This window comes from Urocitellus parryii, chromosome 8 (assembly GCF_045843805.1).
Source record: "Urocitellus parryii isolate mUroPar1 chromosome 8, mUroPar1.hap1, whole genome shotgun sequence".
Taxonomy (NCBI): Eukaryota; Metazoa; Chordata; class Mammalia; order Rodentia; family Sciuridae; genus Urocitellus; species Urocitellus parryii.
Window position 1 is genome coordinate 15,334,853 of NC_135538.1, and position 20,478 is coordinate 15,355,330.

At 41.1% G+C, this 20,478-nt stretch overlaps 1 protein-coding gene across 1 annotated transcript in view; it reads right to left on the bottom strand.

The window, feature by feature from the left end:
- Plekhg1 (pleckstrin homology and RhoGEF domain containing G1) overlaps positions 1–20,478 on the bottom strand; it is a 211,559-nt gene that overhangs the window by 74,424 nt on the left and 116,657 nt on the right. Inside the window, exon 3 of the mRNA XM_077802049.1 lies at positions 9,630–10,135. Coding sequence (XP_077658175.1) covers positions 9,630–10,124 — 495 coding nt within the window. The 5' untranslated portion in view covers positions 10,125–10,135. The remainder of the gene's footprint in view (positions 1–9,629; positions 10,136–20,478) is intronic.

The following is a 20,478-nucleotide window of genomic DNA, read 5'->3' on the forward strand; positions in this document are numbered from 1 at the left end:
GGGAAGAGGAGAAACTGAAAACATAGATGATCAGAGAATAGTTAACTACTGAATTATAGAGCTGACAAATCATGCATCAGCAGAAGCTGCCTCTTTCCTCTGTCATGGAATAGGGTGGTGTGGACACTCACAGGAGACTTCGTCCATGACCTGGGTAAACTGTCCTCTGGGATTAGCTGTACAAGGTGCAAGGAACACCTTGTCTTTGGAAGGTATTTCTGGTCGTGGGAAACTTTTCCCAGCTGCAGGTTGGTTTGTTTAGAACATAATTTCTTGAATTCTATAATTTTCTACCCACTCAGTATAACTGAATATTCAAGATGGCACACACCCAAAAAGCAGCATGATTCTAACTCAACCGAAAGGACCTGTTTTAGCAAATCTTCAATAGAATTTTGCCCACAGGCAGTCTTTGAAATATATTAGCAGCTCTTTAGCAGACCAGTAATAACAGCTACTCAATCACCTGAGTTAACTGAAGTTTTTTTTTGAAATGCCCTTTCATTTAAAGTAAAAATGTTGCCCTTAAAGCAAAGTCTAATAGAATGGGAAGGGACTTTGAGTTGGAGGGGTTTTGTTCGTTTGTTTGTTTGTTTGCTGTGCTTGTGATTGAACCTAGGGCCTTTTCCATGCCAGGAAAATGCTCCACCACTGAGCTGTACCTCCTGACCCAAGTTGTGGGCATTTTTAAAAATACTTGAATATGCAAATAAAATGTATACACCCGTAATGTCTGTGAAAAGTACAGCTTCTACCAATGGTTTACTTTCCTTTATTATGCTGCTTGTCCTTATATGCTAACTCCCCGTCTGCAAGGTGATTATTACTCTATATTACTCTAATTTTTAAACATCAGAAATACGGATATAGCAAGTCTCCTCTGTGTATTGAGTTTCACAGGCAGCAGATGCTATAGTTTGCACAATACTCTTTGACCAAACTAGGAAAATCCTTTCACTAAAAGGAAAATTCCCTACAGCTGTTTGTATTTACGAGCAGCCGTGCTGGTTTTCAGAAATGAGTCGACTCTCATACTGCTAAGACAGTGTCTTTTGGAAGTCTTTTAAACCAGTTTTTCTTATAAGGTAGAAACAAAAAATGCAGGCCATGCTTTCTGGCATGCATATTCTTTCATCTTTTAGTCTGAGCAAAGAGGAGAGGGAACAAACAAGTCACAGTACTCCAAAAAATAAGTACAGTCGGCTCTGATGGAACGTTTGTTTAGGAAATAAGAATATGTCCCGATCCAAATTAATATGTTAGGGAACAATCTGAATTTTCTAAAATTTGCCTTTGTTTATACAGTGTCATAATAACGGTACGACATAGGTGGTTTTTAACCATTTAACATGTATAAAACTGTGCCTGTATTTTTGCTAGATAACTACCTTTTTTTTAAATAAGGTTTTTGAGTGCTTTGCTCAGTATTTCACTTTACTCTAAGTCTGATTTCCCCCAAGTGATTTTGCACAGTGAGTGATTTTAAGAAAGACGTATGTCATATTGCAGTGGAACTGATTGGAGGCACTTTGGAACTCATAAAGTTCCCTCTGCCATTTGTTCTTCCTAGAGTCTCAGCCATTTGATCCAGGAGTAAAAACACTCCCTATGGGGATGCGGCTCAGTGGTTGGGTGCCTCAGAGTTCAATCCCTGGTACCCCAAAAAACAAAACCAACAAATACACTCCCTATCTATTATCTATTCTCAGCTCATGTGCTGTTGTGAACAGGGAAGAATGGACGACAAAGACTGACTCGTTCCTCTAATACCTGGACCTCCTGAGATTGATCTCAACTAACTCCCCAGCCTCAAGTTTCAAGAAATAAGTCAGGATTGTCATGAACTCAAGAGAAACCTTGATATTAGCTGGGATTTTGCATTTCTTGGGCAACACCAAGGAATGTTATTATATGCTAATTACAATATCAGTTAGTGATCACTATGCTAGTGCCCAAAAGTTCTTAACTTGAAAAATGTACCCCAGGGAAAGGCTAACAGTGTAAGCAGACTCTTCTCTCAGCGGTGAATTTATTTTCTAAAAGATTACTTCTGAAAAGATGCAACTGGACTTCAATTTCTCATAGAGAAACATCTGTAAAGATGTTGGTGGATTGAGGGAGCGTAAGTCCCAACATGGCGCCAAGACAACTCCCACAGTGTTTTTCCTTTGACCCCACTTCTCACTTTGGCTTCTCAGGATGACTACAGGAATCATTTTGTCAATGTGACCAAGAAACTTGCAGCTTGTAAGCACTGTTCCATTAAGCTTTTGATGGCTGGTGAGGTTTAATCCATTCCTTTCATTGATTTCCTTCCCGTTTCAAAGTTTCCAGAACATCACCAAGATAAGCACATCCGCCTGACAACTAGGCTGCACCCAGCAGCCCTCCTTCTAGCCCGAGGGACTCACTAGGGTGTTTAACTCCAAAAGGTGCTATGGGTAGGTCAAATGGATAAGAATAAGATGACACAATGGGGGTGGCAATTAGAAATGAAGGGAGAAAGGGTAAGAAAATGGGGCTTGGAGACATATAGGAAGGGCGGGGAGCAGTAAGAACACACACTTACCTACATCTGCTCCACACCCTATGAAGAGCTCACCTGAAATACATTATGGGGTTATTTAGCAAAGGAGTAACTAGAACCTGAGCAGGTAAGCATCATCAAAATCTTTCTTATTTATTATTTTGTTTTGGGGATGGTGGTGGCAGATACAGTGGTATAGGTTTTAGAATGAGAATGTCTCAATTATAAATAATGCACAGTGTGGAGTCTGCCAGTTGTTCGTTCTCTCTCTCTCTCTCTCTCTCTCTCTCACTCACTCACTCACACACACACACACACACACACAAACAAACAAACAAACAAAAAAACCTTTCCTACCGTTTTTGGTCACAGAACTAGTCCCCTGCCAATCTCCCTTAGAGTTTAATGGCCATGTGACAAAATTCTCATCAGTGGTTTGAAGAATGCACTGCATGTGTGTTACTGTGTCCCTTAGAAACCTCCCCTGTGAGTCTCCATGTCCTTTTGCTCTTTGTGATGGAGATGCAGCAGATCATGGGTACCTTGAAGGCTGCATGTTGAAGATGGCAGAGTCACATCAGGTTGGGTACCTGAATGACCAACACCACGCACAGTGGTCAGGAGGAGGAGGAAAGGAACCTCCGTTGAGTAAGCCATGGGCCTTGGGGGGTCTATTTGTTCCTGTGGCGTATCCTTTCCTTACTAACATGCTACGTGTTCCAAATCTTCAGTTGTTTTCAACCAGGGACAGTTTTGTCCCTGCCCAGGGGTTTTATTTTGCAATGTCCAGAGACATTTTTGGTTGTCACAAGTAGAGACAGTGGTAGTTGTATCAGCACTGAATGAACAGAGGCCAGGTTTGCTGCTAGACATCCTACCATGCACATGGCTATCGCCCATGCCAAGAACTCTCTGGTCCAAAATGTCTATGCTGCTGCTGGTGCCTGAGGCAGAGAGCTTAAGAGAGAAGCTGAAAACACTGAACTTGGTTGGGGTCAAAGAGGAGATCTGAGAGAACAGTGTAGACTAGCAGTGAAAGGAGTTGGCTTTGGAGCAACACCTGGGCTCTGGGTCCGTCTCTAGCACTATGTACATGACCTTGAATGACCTACTTTATCCTCTGTACATTCAATATTCTCCAGATAAAGTGGGAACTATAATAGTACCCACATGATGGGGCTGGAAGGATATCAATGCTCAATACTGTGCCTGATACATGACAAGCACTCAAATATTAGTTGCTGCTGATGTTATTCTTAAATGTTTTTGTTGTTGTTGAAACATAGATCTACAAAATTTAGAAGTGGTGTCCACATAGCATTTTTATAGCTACATTAGAATGGTTACAAAACTTAAGGTGTCAGGTGACACTCATTGCCTACCATGTTCCCTGGAGAATCTGACCAATGTAGACATTTAGAATGACTTTCCTAAGTTTGACTCAAGATCTGGCTCCAAGGTTTGGAGAAAACCAGTCATTGGTACCCATGAGCATCTGCCTACTGCCAACAGCTACCTTAGCAACCCTGCAAACCTCATTGCTTTTTCCAAATGCTGCCCACCTGGAACTGTTTCCATTGGTCATTAGCAATCAATCAGAAGATATTTACAAAATATCCCAAATGGGAAAACCCATTAGGCATGGAAAGAAATGGAAAGCCAACTCCCTGCTCAGTCTTCCAAATTAGATGGCAACAAGTAGAAGACAGGACACCCGAATCACTCAGCACTACCACCTGTGCTGCTGTTGTTGGGATGATGAGAGAGAGGAGCAGGTAGGGTGAAGAGGAAGGATCATAAAAACAATAATGGTAACAACAATAATGAAAAGAGATAATAAAGTGAATAATCCAAGTGAGGTTCCATGCACAGTAATTAGAAGCATTATTTAAGGAACAGCTTCTACATAAGCAGAACGCCAACAGGTCAGCCTCGAAGTCATTAGAGATCTTGAATGGTCTTAGGGAAGGGCTCATTCACCCATTATGCTAAAGAGACACATTCACATAAAAGTGCTCAAATGCCACGTAAAAGGAAAAAGCACGTTAAATTATGCCAAGTACTACAGTGTACATTCCCTATTAAATCCACCCACGTTACAAGGCTTCATTAAAAACAATCCTTGCCAAGTCTTACACTCCAGCATGGAACACTTTTTTTCCCCTCAGTACTCAAAAAATTTTACTCTAAATGAACCTCGTAAAAAGTGCCAGTATAATAAGAGCTATTTAAACTGGACAGAGGGTATCAAGCAGGACATCTGCAAAGAAAAGACAATAAAATCTGTAACAATTCCCTCTCTCAACAGCCTTCTCCTGGGCTCATAAGCTTTCTTCTTTGGTGGGGTTGCAGGGGGGTGAGGCTGGTCTGGGGAATGCCACATACAACCATTCAGCACAGCAAAGTGCAAAGACACACAGGGCCCTCTCCACACCAGGCAATTCTGTCTCCCACAGGCCCCTGGGAAGCCAAGCTTTATTAGAAACTGACTCCAAACTTGAAAGTGTCATCTGCAAGGGAAGGGGACCTCAGGACAAGAGCCAGCTTACAGTCCCCTTTATCCCATCACAGATGTCTCGCAAGGCCCCCAGCTGAGTATCTGGGCAGAGAATGTGGTAGACCCACTGCAACAAGTCCCCAGCGTGGGTACAGGTTTCCTTCTTTCATTCTGCACACAGTTGGGTGAAGTCTTGATCCCCCCACCTGAGCTAGGTATCCCTCCAAGTCATCCGATACCACCAGAGCTCAAAACAACTTGCTCTCTAAATTGTTGCCACAGGCAGAATAGCTTTCCATGTATTTCAAGTCACTAGGTATGCAGAAAGTTCCCCTCTCTCTTCTACCTGTCTGTCTACACAATCAGGAAGGAGCCACATAGACTCAGAAATACAAGAGCTGGGGGTAGAGCTACAGCTTTGGAGTACCATGAAAAGTCTTCCAGCAAAGACACACTTAAGCTCTGGCTGTTTAAATTTTGGACATCAAGGCTGTAATATTCACTTCTTTGTTTTTAAATATACTTTATGGATGAAGATACTTGAAGGATTTTAGGTCTCTGGCATATGACAGATAAAAGTCCAAATACATGCTGTACTTATTTTACTCACTTTTTTTTCCCCCACAAACTACACATCTTTGACATCCCAAGGGATGACCTAATTTAGTATCTGAAAGTTCAAAGATGGCATTTGTAGTGGGAATTTAGCTTCCAATTATACAGCATTATGCAACATTATGAACTATTTTAAAACTTTACTAAAAGGGTAAAACAGGCCATGAACTCTATCTGAGGCCCGATCTTATGAGGCTCTCAAAGGCTCTTTTACAGATCATTTAGAAAGATTAAAGAAACCCACTCTGCCCAGGAGAGCCCTTGCTCAGTCAATTGAAGGTCCCATTAAACATGAAAGAGACCCTTATTTTCTGCTCACCAACTATGGATTTCTATCTCTCCACAAACTGTATCACTGGTTATTTTACTTTTAAGTTGCTTTCATATTTATCATCTCATTTTATCTGTGAATGTGCCAAGAGCCATATATAAAGATGGAAATAAGAGCCCCATTGTTGCTCTGGGCATGGGTGATAGTCAAGATCTTACCTCCCCCAAATGTCAAGTGTACAAAAACAAATAGCCAGGAAGTTGGGTAAAGGAGCAGAGAATGGAATAGAATAGCCATGCAGGTGGGACTGGGGTCCAGAGATAAGGGCCTGGGGAGGAATGCAAGAAATGAAGAATAAGGAGTGAGAATAACAACAGAGGGTGGGGCTGTGGCTCAGTGGTGGAGCGCTTGCCTAGCACGAGTGAGTCGCTGGGTTTGATTCTCAGCATCACATTTAAAAAATAAATAAAATGAAGTTATTAAAAATCAATAACAACAACAACATATTTCTAAGTTAACTTTTCAGAAAGCATTTAAGGGGTTCATTTATGAACCCTAACTGGCAAGGGAAAGAAAAGAATCTGTATGTTTTGGATTATTTTAATATGTTATCTCTGCATGTGACCAACATCCAGGAATCCTACTGCCCAACTAAGGGTAGAAGGACAACTTCTCAGAAATAAGCTACTCTGATATTTGGGACCATGTGGAACACTGTCTTATGTGAGTGTGTTTTGAACCAATTCATGTATCAATGATCTTTCACAAAAATATTACAGTTCACAAATCCTGAAAATGAAATCGAATCCCAAGTCATGGAGATTATGCATCTATATGGCATATACATAAATAAAATGTACAGTCTATGGGGAAAATTGATTGAATTTGAAATGAGTATTGATTGATATTAGTTAAATGAGATTCAATAAAGCCGAGTATGCAAACTCAGAAAATGTGTTATTGGATAAAGGAAGATAAATCACTGGTTATCTCTATAAATTATTATACTAGTTTTTTTTTTTTTCCTGCCAGCAACAATTCTTGCTTAGGAAGAGCCAACTAAGGAAAATTCGTCTTTTAGGTATGGTAAGAACTTACCATAGCTGTTATTAACAGATTGCTCTTTACAGGGAAAATATTCAAAATCCTCTCTTCAGTTTCTTGAGATACGCAGACTATCATCACCTGGTTAGATTTGGAAGTTTTCTAGGTGGAATGGGCAAGTGACCCACAGCACTCTGGCGACTTCCAGAACAAAGGGGAGCTTAGTTCTTCCAACCTGGGTGCCCCTATTCAGCAGCACTTATCTTCACCAACCCTGCCCCTCCCAATACCCCTTCTGCCTTTGCCTCTGAATGTCCCACCTCTGAATTTCAGTGGGGTCATTAGAAATAATCCAATTTTATTCAAGATAATAAAATCAGAGCTGCCCATTAAAACTTTTTTTTTCCTAATTAAATTTCTGTTATGAACTGGCTTACCTGATTATTTTTGGCAAATATTTAATGTGAAACATAGTATACATGTTGATCACTCTTAAGCAGCAGATTCATACAGGGCTGGTGTTGATTATATTCTATTTATTAATTGCCTACCATGTGCCAGGCACTGTTGTACATGCTTTTACTATTATTTAATAGAATTCAAAGAACCCTGTGCAGGTACCATCTTACAGTTGAGGTGTGGCACAGATTTGGAGTCTGAAACAGGGGTCAGCAGACTATGGCCCTTCGATTAAGTTGGGCTCTAGAGATTTGTTCATATTTCTAGGACTATTCATTTACAGTGACTATCACTGTTTTTGAGCCCTCCCAGCAGAATTGCACACTGGTGACACTGTGACCTTAGGCTCAGAACCTAAACTTTTTACTATTTAGAGCTATATGAAAAGGTCCCCAACCCCATCTGCAAAATATGATTAACTCAAGGTTACAGGAAAAAAGGCAAAGACATTTGGACTGCTTCAACTACAACTTACACTAAAACTTTCTTAGAAAAAAAAAAAAAACTCTATTTCCTTTCATTCAAATCTTATTCTTTATTTTTCCACCTAACGTTAATCAACCAGTCTCAGGTAGAAGAGACTTCATGTAATACTAGTTGAGGAACTAAATGCTTCTTTCTTAGTAAGGTGAATTCTGATTAAGTGGAGAAATTTCTAAGAAAGTAAGAAAAAAAAAAAAAGCATAAACCAAAGAAAGCTTTAATAAGTTTCCTGAGAGGTTGTAAAACTTTTGGCTGATTCATAGATATTTCTTCTCAAGTACAAATGACATCATTGTCAATTTTTTTAAAAGTTGGCCAACTTGGTCCTACATTTGGTACCACATATTGTTTTGGTTGAGCATCAATTGACTTTTCTATTATTACTGGAAAGTTAGGTCATAACTATTTTAGGAGACAGTGTCTGTTCTATCATTTGTAGAAATTAACACATGATCATGCTTTAAATTATTTTATTTTATTTTTTGAGGGGCTAATGCTATAAGAATGTATTTATTTAGTACAGAATGTGCTTATTAGCAAATAGTCCACTACATTCTGAAGCGCATTTTAAGTTAGAAGTCTAAAATAGGCAATAGGTATTAACAAATGAAAGAATTTAATCTTAATAGGCAGCAAAGTGAGTGTAGCTTTGTAATATACAAATTTGCTATTAAATAGAATATTCTTAATCATAAATTAAGAATGAGTTAACATGTGAGCTTCAGTGATCATTGTATTTATTTATTTATTTAGGTTTTTGTATTGGGAACTGAACCCCTGGGGGCACTTTACCATTGAGCTACATCCCCCCCCCCCTTTTTTTAAAAATTTTAAGACGGGATCTTTCCAAGTTGCTGAGGGCCTCAGTAAATTGCTGAGGTTGGCCTTGAACTTGTGATCCTCCTGCCTCACCCTCCCAAGGTGCTGGGATTACAGGCATGCACCACCATACCCAGCACCACTGGTCATTCATTATGCTCAAAAACCTGCTTATAAATCAAAGTCAATAAATGGATTTCCAGAGGATATGATCTGGCTCATAGAGCTGAGTTTGATTCACATGGAATAAATTATGCAAATAATTTATAAACAAAATAACTTATGCAAATTATGTTAAACTGTTGACTATAAAGGTGAACAGAAAGGAAACACTCAAGACAAAACAGAGCCCATGGTTTTTCTTCTATCCTTCACTCCTTTCCCCCAAACACCAACCAGCATAGGCCCAATCTAGAACAGTGGCTCCAGGCTTAGCGTATTAGAGGCACCTGAGAATCTCCCACTCCTCGGGCTACACCCTTGGCCAATGAAATCAGAAACTCCAAGGCAAGTGGAGAACTGTGATGAGGGTGAAGAACAGCTTACCCTAATGGGTTCAGTCAGATACACCTGACACCTATCTGCTGGGAGGCTTGAAGGCCCATCCCATCCTCTCGCCTGCTCCAAGCTGCAAGGCACTCTGATGTGGGATTGATGAACACAGCATACTGGTACATGCACAGGATCATCCTTACTCCTGACACACACTGACTCATTAGTGCAACTATGAAGAGGAGTTCACCCAGTGAGCCCAGCCCTAGCTACATTAACCATCTGTTTAAACTTTCATACCTCTGTACATCTTGGGCGACAACACACATATATCCCCCACATTGAAAAGCTTGGCTTTGCTCTTTATTTTGCAAGCCTATTTCTCCTGCTTGACAAACTTGGAAAAACGAAGCTTGCCTTACCTCCACGATGCTTTTCAAATCTTGCACGTAAGTCCTTTCCGTCTCTAGAATCTCCTGCACAACCCTATCCACATAGAGGAGCTTGGGGCTGGTGGCTGTGTCTGCCGTCGTTTTGGACGCCCCATTTGTGTCCACTCTCCATGGGGTCCTGGGCTGCCTCTCACTGCTCTCGTCCATGTTCTGCGGCCCAGCAGGGGTGTCCCTCTGCAGCTCGCTGCTCGAAAACGGCCGTGCTGGAACCAGCTCCAGCTTTATGGCCCCCGCTTCCTTATCCTGGTGAAACAAGCCCAAGTGGCTATTTGAAACCAAGGTCATTCTGCTGCCAAAGGAGCCATGGCTGTCGCGGGAAGAGGCTGAGGATGAGGTGGAGCCAAAGCTGATGGGTCTGTCACTGTCAGAGAGCTCCATGGTCTTTGGTTCTGGGGATAGGGAACCTTCAGCTGTGGTTTCAGGATCGGGATCTTCTGTTACAGCTGATGCTGCTTCAAGACGCATCCGGTGCCCATCTACATGCGTAGCACAAAATAAATAAAAAAGACAGGATAAGCAAGGTGAGAGGGTTGAAAGGAAGTCAGAACCTGGCCTGCAGGTATACAGTCAATAACCAAATGGTGCCAAGTTAGTTATAGAAAGAGAAAGGGCCCAAGATGCAAAGCGAGGGCTTCAGAAGCATTGCCTGGGAGCCTGATGGGAACGCAGTCTCAGGCTCTGCCCTAGAACTCCTGACCTCTGCATTTCACAAGATCCCAGGGTGATGCATACACAGGAAAGTCTAAGAAATACATCCAATGTCTCCAAGTGTGACCACCTGGAAGGGCTCATGTGTGCACATCAGTCTAGATGTACTAAATTAAAGGCTTAGAGGTTGGGGCTGAGCAATCTATAACTTTAACAAGCACATAAGTGATTCTTATGTACTTAAGAGGCATCCTCCGGTCAGGTGCACTGGCCCACGCCAGTAATCCTAATAGCTCAAGAAGCTGAGGCCGGAGGATCAACTTATGATAGGCCAGCCTCAGCAACTTGGCAAGGCCCCAAGCAACTTATGAGACCCTGTCTCAAAAGAAAAGATAAAATGAGCTGGGGCTGAACCTCAGTGGGTTCAATCCATGATTCTTACAGAGTTTTGAGGATTATCACTGGAGATTTTTAAGTCTTTCACCACAATCTCAAAGAATATTAAGCAAGGTTCCTGGAAGTATTAGGATCTAAGTGACAGCAACAACTATACATTTCACTGTACACAACACTAAAGAAGCAACACATCGAAGATAATTTTCTAATACTAGGCATGAAAACCAAACAAATTAAAGACCCCCATCCCATTAGTAAGTATATAAATAAATATAGAAGGAAATTACAAGAACACTTAGGAGAAACAGGCTGTTGTCATTTATAAGAAAGCATATCTATCCACCAGGTCAGACGGTCACTCAATACCCACAGCACTTAAAAATGACCCTGGGTCCCAAAGGCTCTCATGCAAATTAAACTTTCAGAGCTGTTCTGATGGAATACTCAACGTTTCAAGCTTCTTCATTCCATAAAGCAGAATCAACATTTTTTACCCCTAAAATAATGAGATTCCAGGTATATAGAGACGATATGACCTGTGATAAAGAATGTGACTGATGATGATATTTGCTCATTTGGGCAGGTTACCTTACTATCCGAATCCATGTTTATGTGCTTTTATTGGAAAGGAGTGAAATTTATGTTTGGAAGGTTATGACAATACATTAACAATAATATACATTAATGATCAGTTTTCAAGGGGAATGTAAGTTCGTTTTGATTCTATAATAGAGTTCAAACCACTGGCACCATTATTTTTAGAACATGAAAAGTTCATTGGGTACAGTGGCACATGCCTGTAATCCCAGCGAGTCCGAGGCCGAGCAGGAGGATTGCAAGTTCAAAGCCAGCCTCAGCCATTTAGTGAGGCCCTAAGCAACTTAGTGAGACCCTGTCTCAAAATAAAAAGGGCTGAGGATATGGCTCTGGGGGTAAGTACTTCTGGGTTCAATCCTGATACAAAGAAAAACAAACATAAAGACTCCATCAAAATCCTTCAACATACTGAGTTTTTCTAGATAGATTCATGGCAAATATTAGTGCAAATGCATGAAGAAAATGTTAAAATTATGAATATAAAATAAAGGAACTCTGGGTTCACAGGATAGAATGGTAAGAAATTATAGGAAATAAGCAATTTATCAGCATAACTGCTAACACATGGTATGAGTTTGCTTCGATTTTAAAAGCTTTTGCAATTTTTTTTTTTTTTTTTTTTTGGTTTGCTCTGTAACAACTTTATGGCCTATAAAACATGGATGGCCAGTAGTTAAAATGCACTTGACCTAAAAAGCTTGATCCAACTTGAGTGTGGCAAAAGTCTGAGAAGCAGCCAGGCATTTGGGCAGGCTGACAGCAGAGGACACTTGCCCATGTGCAGGACTAGTGTTAGGAAAGTCCTGAGCAGCTCCAAATAGGAACAGATGCAACGAGTTTCTTCCCTGGGGCCTCCACCATAACCATAACCATCACCATAACCCTGAGATTGAGTCCACCATAGGGAATGGGAAGAATGAAGGATTCTTTCAGGTCTCAAGGGTCAAATGAGGCTATGATTCAAGACCAAATGTAAGTTGAATGCACTCCATATAAAAGGCAAGGACATCTGGAAAGTTCTAGATCAAACAACCTACCCTCACAGATCTGGATAGGCTGATCTCCAGGGCAAGTTCCAATTTCCTAACTGGGCAAGAATTAGTCTTCCTCTAGTCTAGGAAACTTTTTAACACAGTTACAAAACACTTGGCAGTGCACTGATTATCAGGACCACCAAAAATAAACCCAACAAAGAGACTCATTTCTTTTATCTACTTACTCCAAGGCAGCCAATATGGGCTGTCCAGGGATTAAAGAGAAATAAAAATTGTTTTCAAAGGAGACCGTGTTGGCCTGCTACTGATGGCATTGCTTTAAAAATGACTTTTGAAGGTGAGAAAAAGTCGGATGTGAAACTTAGGGCAACAGGGGATGCCTTTGTGGATAAATCAAACAGCAACATGAATTGGGTACTGTTCCAGAAAAGCCTTCGTATGTTCCAAAACCAGGCCATGTACTTGAGATCACTGCCAGCCGTCTATTATTCAGGTTGCCAATTAGGCACTTTATAAAATCAAATATTGCAGATATTTGGCATGTGTAGCATTAGCCAACTTTACTGCCTCAAACTAAATACTTTCCAAAACTGCCAATGACAGAAGTGGGACATTTAAAGTCGGGTCGAATAATATCATGTAATACGAGACTGCATTTGCTAATGGATAACATTTTTTATGTTGACTCATTGCTTAGAAGATAATTACAGTTTTCTCATAGAAGGAAATGTACCTCATAAAAACCGTCTAGTCTTGTTCTCACCTCCCTCAAAATAATTTAAGATTTCCACCCTGTCTGGACTATTCTTTCTCATACAATTTGCCAATTATTAATATTTATCTTTAGAGGTGTGCTGCTCAGTGTAGTGGCCACTGGCTACCCGTGGCTATCGAGCACTTGAAATGTGGCCAGTCCAAACTGAGATGTGCTCTAGGTGTAAAATACACCTTAGACTTCAAGGACATAATATGGAACAAAAGTTACAAAACACAACTCAATCATTTTTATATTAATTACATGTTGAAATAATATTTTGGAACTGTGATTGAAATTTAAAAAGTCTTATTAAATTTATTTTCACATCTCATTTTACTTTTTTTTAAAAATGTGACTACCCGAGAATAAAATATCTATGTGGCTCACAGATAGTTTAGTTGGACCATGTGATACAGAGATCTTCTAGGTTATTACATTATTATGAAGATTAAGTTGACCATATCAATCTCTGTTCACTATTATTAACAATCCACTATTATTATTTCGAATAGAGAGAAAAATTCAGCTTGGTTTGCCCCCCCCCTTTTTTTTTTTTGCAAACTCCATCTATTAATGCGAACTATTGTTACAAATTAGGAGAACTAAAACCTCATCTGGGGTCCATCTAGGAGATGGCTGTTGTGTCATAGATTCTGGTGTTACTGATTTTCTATGATAAACTGAAACACCAGAGAGAAAAGTAGAGAGCAAGGAAGCTTTTTCTTCTGCCTAGAGTGAAAAATGAACACTTGTATAATTTGCTTGTTCTTAAAAATTCTCGTCTTCCTAAATCCCAAGCAAAGGGCTAATAATAGAATAATTTCCGAGAACTTCTTGCCAAACATTGCCAATCGTACTTCTCAGGTAGATCTTTTGACCAGGAAAACCCCCAAATAAGCTGGCTCGACCCACCTGAGGGTCACGGTCAATCTGATCCTTGGCAAGGTACAGGGGACATGGAGGTACAGGGGACATGGTGGTTTACTGATTCTTATAAGTGCCAATTAGCTAAGTCACTGACATTTCCTTTTTGGTGCCATTTTTTTAGTAAAAAGAAAAAAATAGCTAAACAGCTCCCTATAGGTATCGTATTTTAATTTCACAACACGTTTCTAATTTTTTCTAGGCAAAGTAACTTTAATTCCTTGGCTTTTCTTTGCGTGCCCTTCCAACTTCCATCATTTTAATTGCTCTCCTCTGGAATGTGAGTGCCAGAATCAAGCCGTGCTTCCTGGCTCTCACTTGCTTTTAGGGCTGATTTAGGTTTGACATGTAACTTCCCATGGCCTTCTGTGACTGCATTCATGCATGAAAGGGGGACTCAGTGGGCTCCATGGCCTGTGAGTCCATGTCACAACTCCCAAGGAGTGACCTACAAGAAAAAACAGAAAGTCCTCTCACTGCGGGGGTGGAGGAGGGATCAGGATTTCCAGATTCTGCTCATTGCTATTCCAGACATCAAATACCTAGTCTGAGTTCCTTGGCAGAACAACCAGGGAGATCTAGAGAATGTACTGTCCTCAATACGAGTGAATAACTAAAATGATGTCCTTCCTTATTACATGGCCTGTGCGCTCGCCAAAGAGGGAAAGCTGCAGAAAGACTATGGGATGAACGAGAAGCTCTTCAATCAGCTAGCAAAGGTCATTTAATATAGAGCTAGCCTCTGGCAGAGCCTCAACGTTTTAAACAACCAAATTCACAATTTTTTAAAAAAAGTGAAGAGTCAACATTAAGAAATACACATTCATATGTTTCAAAGACAACACCAAGTATTTGAGGAGAGTACCTCTCCCCCCAGAGTTGTGCCTACTAACTCAATACTTAAAAGCCTTGGATAATGTGGAGTTATGATTTGACTGTAAGGGGTCCCCCCAAAGCTCCAATTAATGCAGGAATATTCAGAGGAAAAATGGTTAGACTACGAGAACTCTAGCCTAATCGGTTCATCCTAGTGTGAAAGGACTGACTGGTTGGTGGGTCACTGGGGTGTGCCCTGGAAATGTGCACCTTCCCTGTGGCTCCGTACCCTTCCCTCTCTCTGCTTCTTCCTGACTCTTACAGGAACTGAGCAGCTTTCCACTGCTGGGTCGTTACCCCATGATGTGCTGCCTCATCTGGGGTCCAAAGCAATGGAATTGAACCGTCTATGGACTGAGATCTCTGAAACGGCAGTGAACCCCAAATAAACTTTCCCTCCTCTAAGTTGTTCTCATTAGATATTTTGGTCATAGAGACATAAAAGCTGACAAAAACACATGGGTTTTCACAAGTTAGACTTTTTGTTGTTTTATTTTGAGACAGGGTCTTGTTAAGTTGCCCAGGCTGGCCTTGAACTCATGATCCTCCTGCCTCAGCCTCCTGGGTAGCTGGGATTATAGGTGTGCACCATCAGGCTCTGCTTGACTTCTTGGCTTTTCAACTAAAGTTGATTTTTCTTTTGAAAAGGCAGGACCAGGACTAGAACTCTCCATGTTCTTTAATGTTCAATTCAGGGAACATGATTATCATACTTATTCTGTTGCTGTTTGGTGATGAAGTGAAAAACTCTTGTTACAATGTTATTTCTTAGTTTTGACCAAGGTACTATGGTTAGATAAGATAGTAACATTAGGGGAAACTTGATAAAGGGCATATGGGAACTCTGTACTATCTTTTGGTCTTTTCTATATTTTTTTCCCCAAAATAAATAGTTCAAAAAGTATTTTAGCACAATTGACATACAAAAAGTAGTACGTAGCTGATGAACACAACTTGATGAGTTTGGAGATAAGTACATGCCCAGGAAACCACCATCACTATCTATGCCATGAACACATATCCATCATCTCCAGAAGCTTCCTCATGTCTTTGTTGTTGTTATTTTGTAATAAGAACACAGCATAAAACCTACCCTCTGAGCAACGTTTGAACTATATAATACAGCATTGTTAGGAAGAGCACTGTGCTCTTATATTGCATGGTTGAAATCTGTTTTCTTCCACTAATACCACCCTGTGTCTTCCTCTCTCCAGCCCTTGGCAACCACCTTTCTGGTAGATTCCTTATACAGTGGTATCATGTGGCATATGAATGACCATATGAAAAGGAGCTGAACTTTACCAACAACAAACTCGTTACCAGTGAAAAGTTAGTAAAGCAAATAGGGACAGAAGAGGATCAAGAACTGGAGAAGATATTTTGCAAAACTGCTTTGTTTAAATAAGAGGCAAGGGATTGAAAGAAGAGCAAAGATTCTTTTAAGCTATGAAGTCTAATACTGAATAGAGAGGTCCCATGTTTAAACTTAATGACCCAGAACTTGAGGCCTCTGAGAGGTGATCATGTCATGAGGGATGTACCCTCCAGAATGGGGTTGGTGCTCCTAAAAAGGAGGCCAAGGAGCCTATTACCCCCTTCTGCCATGTGAGGACACACAGAAGCTGCCATCAAGGAGGAACAGGCCTGCACGAAACATCTCCCCTGCAGGAGCCTTGGTCTTGGACTTCCCGGCCTCTGGAACTGTAAGCAGTACATTTCTGTTGTTTGTAAGTTATCCAGTTTAAGGAATTTTGTTATAGTAGCCCAAATGGACTAAGATGGAAAGAGATAACCCCAGTCTCCATATTAACAAAGTAGCCTTAGCCAACGGCTATCTCACAGGGTAGGGATGAAGTAAGTGGTTGGTGCAGCTAATGTTTTAGATAAATTGCCTTAGCCAAGCAGCGACTCCAGTCAGTCTGCTTAAAAGGAAACTGAAGGGAATTCCTTTAAGCCTTTTATGCAAATGTAGTTGCTTTTACTTTTAGTGTATGCTTTTGTGTGGTGACTTAGCAGCAGAGATGAAGAGGACCCTGGGGGTACTCTAAACTGTTGTGTTACACTTACAGAGGAAACTGTTAGTTGTCCAAAAATCCACGCTCTCTTTTTCCTTAGTGAACCCAGAGTTTCAGCTGAGCACATTTCCCAGCCTCTTTTGCCATTAGATAAGGCCACTCGGTGAGCTCTCACCAATGGAAATGCTACACGCCCATCGAGGGTCCATTTCTCAAGACATTTGACATCTTTCTTCCACATTCTTTCCCCGTAACACTGGAATCCAGATGTGGCAGGGATCCTGCCTCCACTCTGAGGAGGACACCAATGCTCAGAGCATGGCAGACTAGGACGCAAGAAGGAGCCCTCTAGTGACTGGGGCTGGATGTCCCCTGAGCCACCACATGAATAGTCTGGTTTTCTGAAGCTGCCAAGGAGAAGCAAACAGGTGGTGAGACACACTGATAGGCAGCGGGACACTCGATGGACACCAGTTTTTCTGGCCTTGCTGTTCAAGGTTTCTAGCCCAGGAACCAGACATGGGAGCGAGCAGCCTTCCGAATGGCCCAGCCTGGCCAGTGTGGACTGCACCTGTGCTACATCCTCTGGGGCAGCATCTCCTGGATTCCTGACTCGGGGATTTCTAATGATTGTCACCGCTGCCAGCCACTGAGATTTATTATACAATAAGAGATAACCCAAGTCTCCATATAACAAAGTAGCCTTCCCCAACACAATGGCTATAACACTACATTAAAATTGTCCTTACTCTCCCGCTGCCAAACAACTTCAAAGTTCTTCCATGTGTTTCATTACTTTTTAAAAATTTTTGTAGTTGGAAAAAACAAACAAATGAATGACAAAAAAAAAAAAATAAAGCAACCCAGAGAGGTTAAGTACAGAGTGCTCAGTTTAAGTGTGCATCAGAGACTATGGTTTCTGATATCTAGTCCACTATTTCTTGTACATGGATCTAGATTTATAAGATAGTTGGGCAGAAAAAGAACTTAAGGAATCAGGAAATGAAAAATTCAGCATAAGTGAATTGGTACCCCTATGTCCAAAGGGCCTACAGTGTGTGTGTGTGTGTGTGTGTGTGTGTGTGTGTATCTAGGGCCTACAGTGTGTGTGTGTGTGTGTATCTAGGGCCTACAGTGTGTGTGTGTGTGTGTGTGTATCTAGGGCCTACAGTGTGTGTGTGTGTGTGTGTGTGTGTGTATCTAGGGCCTACAGTGTGTGTGTGTGTGTGTGTGTGTGTGTGTGTGTGTCTAGGGCTTACACTGTGTGTGTGTGTGTGTATCTAGGGCCTACAGTGTGTGTGTGTGTATGTGTGTGTGTGTGTGTGTGTGTGTGTGTGTGTATCTAACTGTGTGTACAGAGAGGACAGATCAGAAGTTAAATGATGACATAATACTCTCTTCTGGTCAGAGAATGAACATATCTGCCCTGGCTCTGCCTCATCCATGTGGAGTCTGAACTTCAGCTTCCTGCCTGTAAGTGGGACAGCTGGACTATATGGCTTCTGCAGGTCCCATTCAACCTTCAGGAAGTGACTCCAACCTTGAAACAATCCACCCATCTCTGGCTGGTTTACCACACTGCCCATTCCTAGCTGGGCTCCCGGCATAAGCAGGAACCCCACGGTAGCGATTCTCTTCAACATCCTGCTAATGCCAGCTTTTGGATGCTGAAATATGCCACTGACTTTGCCAAAAGCTAGAAAAACCTTTATTTTTAATTTAGACTAAAAAATATTCTGTGTTCCAGCTTCACTTTGAATAGCACCTTCCTGCTAGATGAAAACATCAATCTCAAAGTAGCAACTAAACAATGACAGCCATATACACAAGCTCCATCTATATTGAACACACTCTGTTCCCAAAACATCTCCGCACATTGGGAGGGAAGCATTAAGCAAAATAACATTTTCTTAAAGAAAAAGGAGGAGGAGGAAGAGAATTCCAAGTGACTAACAATAACACGCTGAGAAAATAAATCTGTCCACAAAGTACATTAAACATTTTTTTTTTAAGGAAAAGGAGGAAGAGAAATTGAAGTATCTAACAATAGAGATCAGAGTAAATAAATCCTTCTGGAAGGTACAATGTAAAAAGATTACATTTCATGTTCTTTTAAATCCTTAAAGGTGTAAGAAACTGTTGGAATATGCAATTAAGTAAACTGGGTGGTTTAATGAACAGATGTAGGATATGCTTCTAATTTTGAATTTAAGACACTGCTACTTAATTATCCACATTAGAATAAGACTGAGGGATGCATAATACAATATTAACATTTGTTTTACCAAGTAGAAATGGTAATTTTCTTCCTTTGCTGTACCTGCAAACATGTCTTTTCTTCAGTAAGCATGCTGTTTTTATAATCAGCAAAATTACTTCAGGAAATTAAAATCTCAACCTCTATTTCTATCAAATATTTTAAATGAAAATGATTTTTCTATTCACTATGTGATAAATCAAAGGAACGCCCCGTTTGCCTTTCAAAAATGACAGTACCACTAAATTCAAATAATTAATAAAATCAGATTCCAGTAGACAACGGCTTCAAATACAATCCCTGCCTCCTTCCCCTCAGTCATTGCTACTAACAAAAGTATTTCTTACCCAAAACACTCAAAATGCACACTGCATTCAGCCGTTGCTAAGCATACAATTTGCACACATTTCTTTTGTTCCTCTAGGTTAGCCTGCACGAACCTCAGAAAGAAAACATATTAAAATGTTGTGCAAGATAACTGAGGATCTCAGGCTTCTCCCCAGAGTCTGAAAGTCAACTCTCCAGTTGTTTCAACCCAACTTTAAGGAAAGATCCAAACCAAGACAAAACTGTTTAAGACAGACTGTAGTTCCTATGGGGGGGGGGGGAGTCATCTTCTAAACTACTTGGATTTCAGTGCATGGAATTTGCAACAGAACATCTGTGCTGCATCCAGCCCAGCTTCTGTCCTTCTGCAGCTCTGCAAAGAAACCCCCCTGCAAAAGTCCCAAGGCTGTGCACCTTTTCTGTCTCCGGTTGCTCTAAGAGGAAAGGAACAAGTCCCGAATCATTTCTTGGGAGAATTCACTTTAGCACCTACCTGTGCTCCACTTCGGCTGAAGCACATCGTCTGCCTGGTGCAGTGACCTCACTGGGTGCTCAGTCAGGTAAAACGAGAAGCTTTTACTAGTCCGTGCAGCGCCTTCCGTGGAAATATTGCATGAGTCAGCTTTTATCTCTCAAACCCAGCACACAAAGGCTTTACAAAAACCTGATCTGCAACTTTCTCACTGCCTTTTCCCCCTAGTGTGCAGACCACAAACTTCAGCATCCCTGTGAGCCTTAAATGAAACATGACATCACGAAATTGAGAAGCAGGACAATAGACACCACTGTGGGTAACTTGGAAATGCAACTTCACTAAGCAACACCCTGGGACTGCCATTCTTTTGTGAACATCAAATACAACCCACGCTTGCCTAAAGCTGCTCCGGCTGCACCTTCCGGGCTCTAGCTATAGTTCTTGCTAAGCTCCACGTTACATCGGCAAGGTCTTTGGAGCTCAGATATTTGCAAGTTTACTTCCTGAATTAGGAGCTTGTTTCAAAGCAAAGGGACACATCTGTAACATACA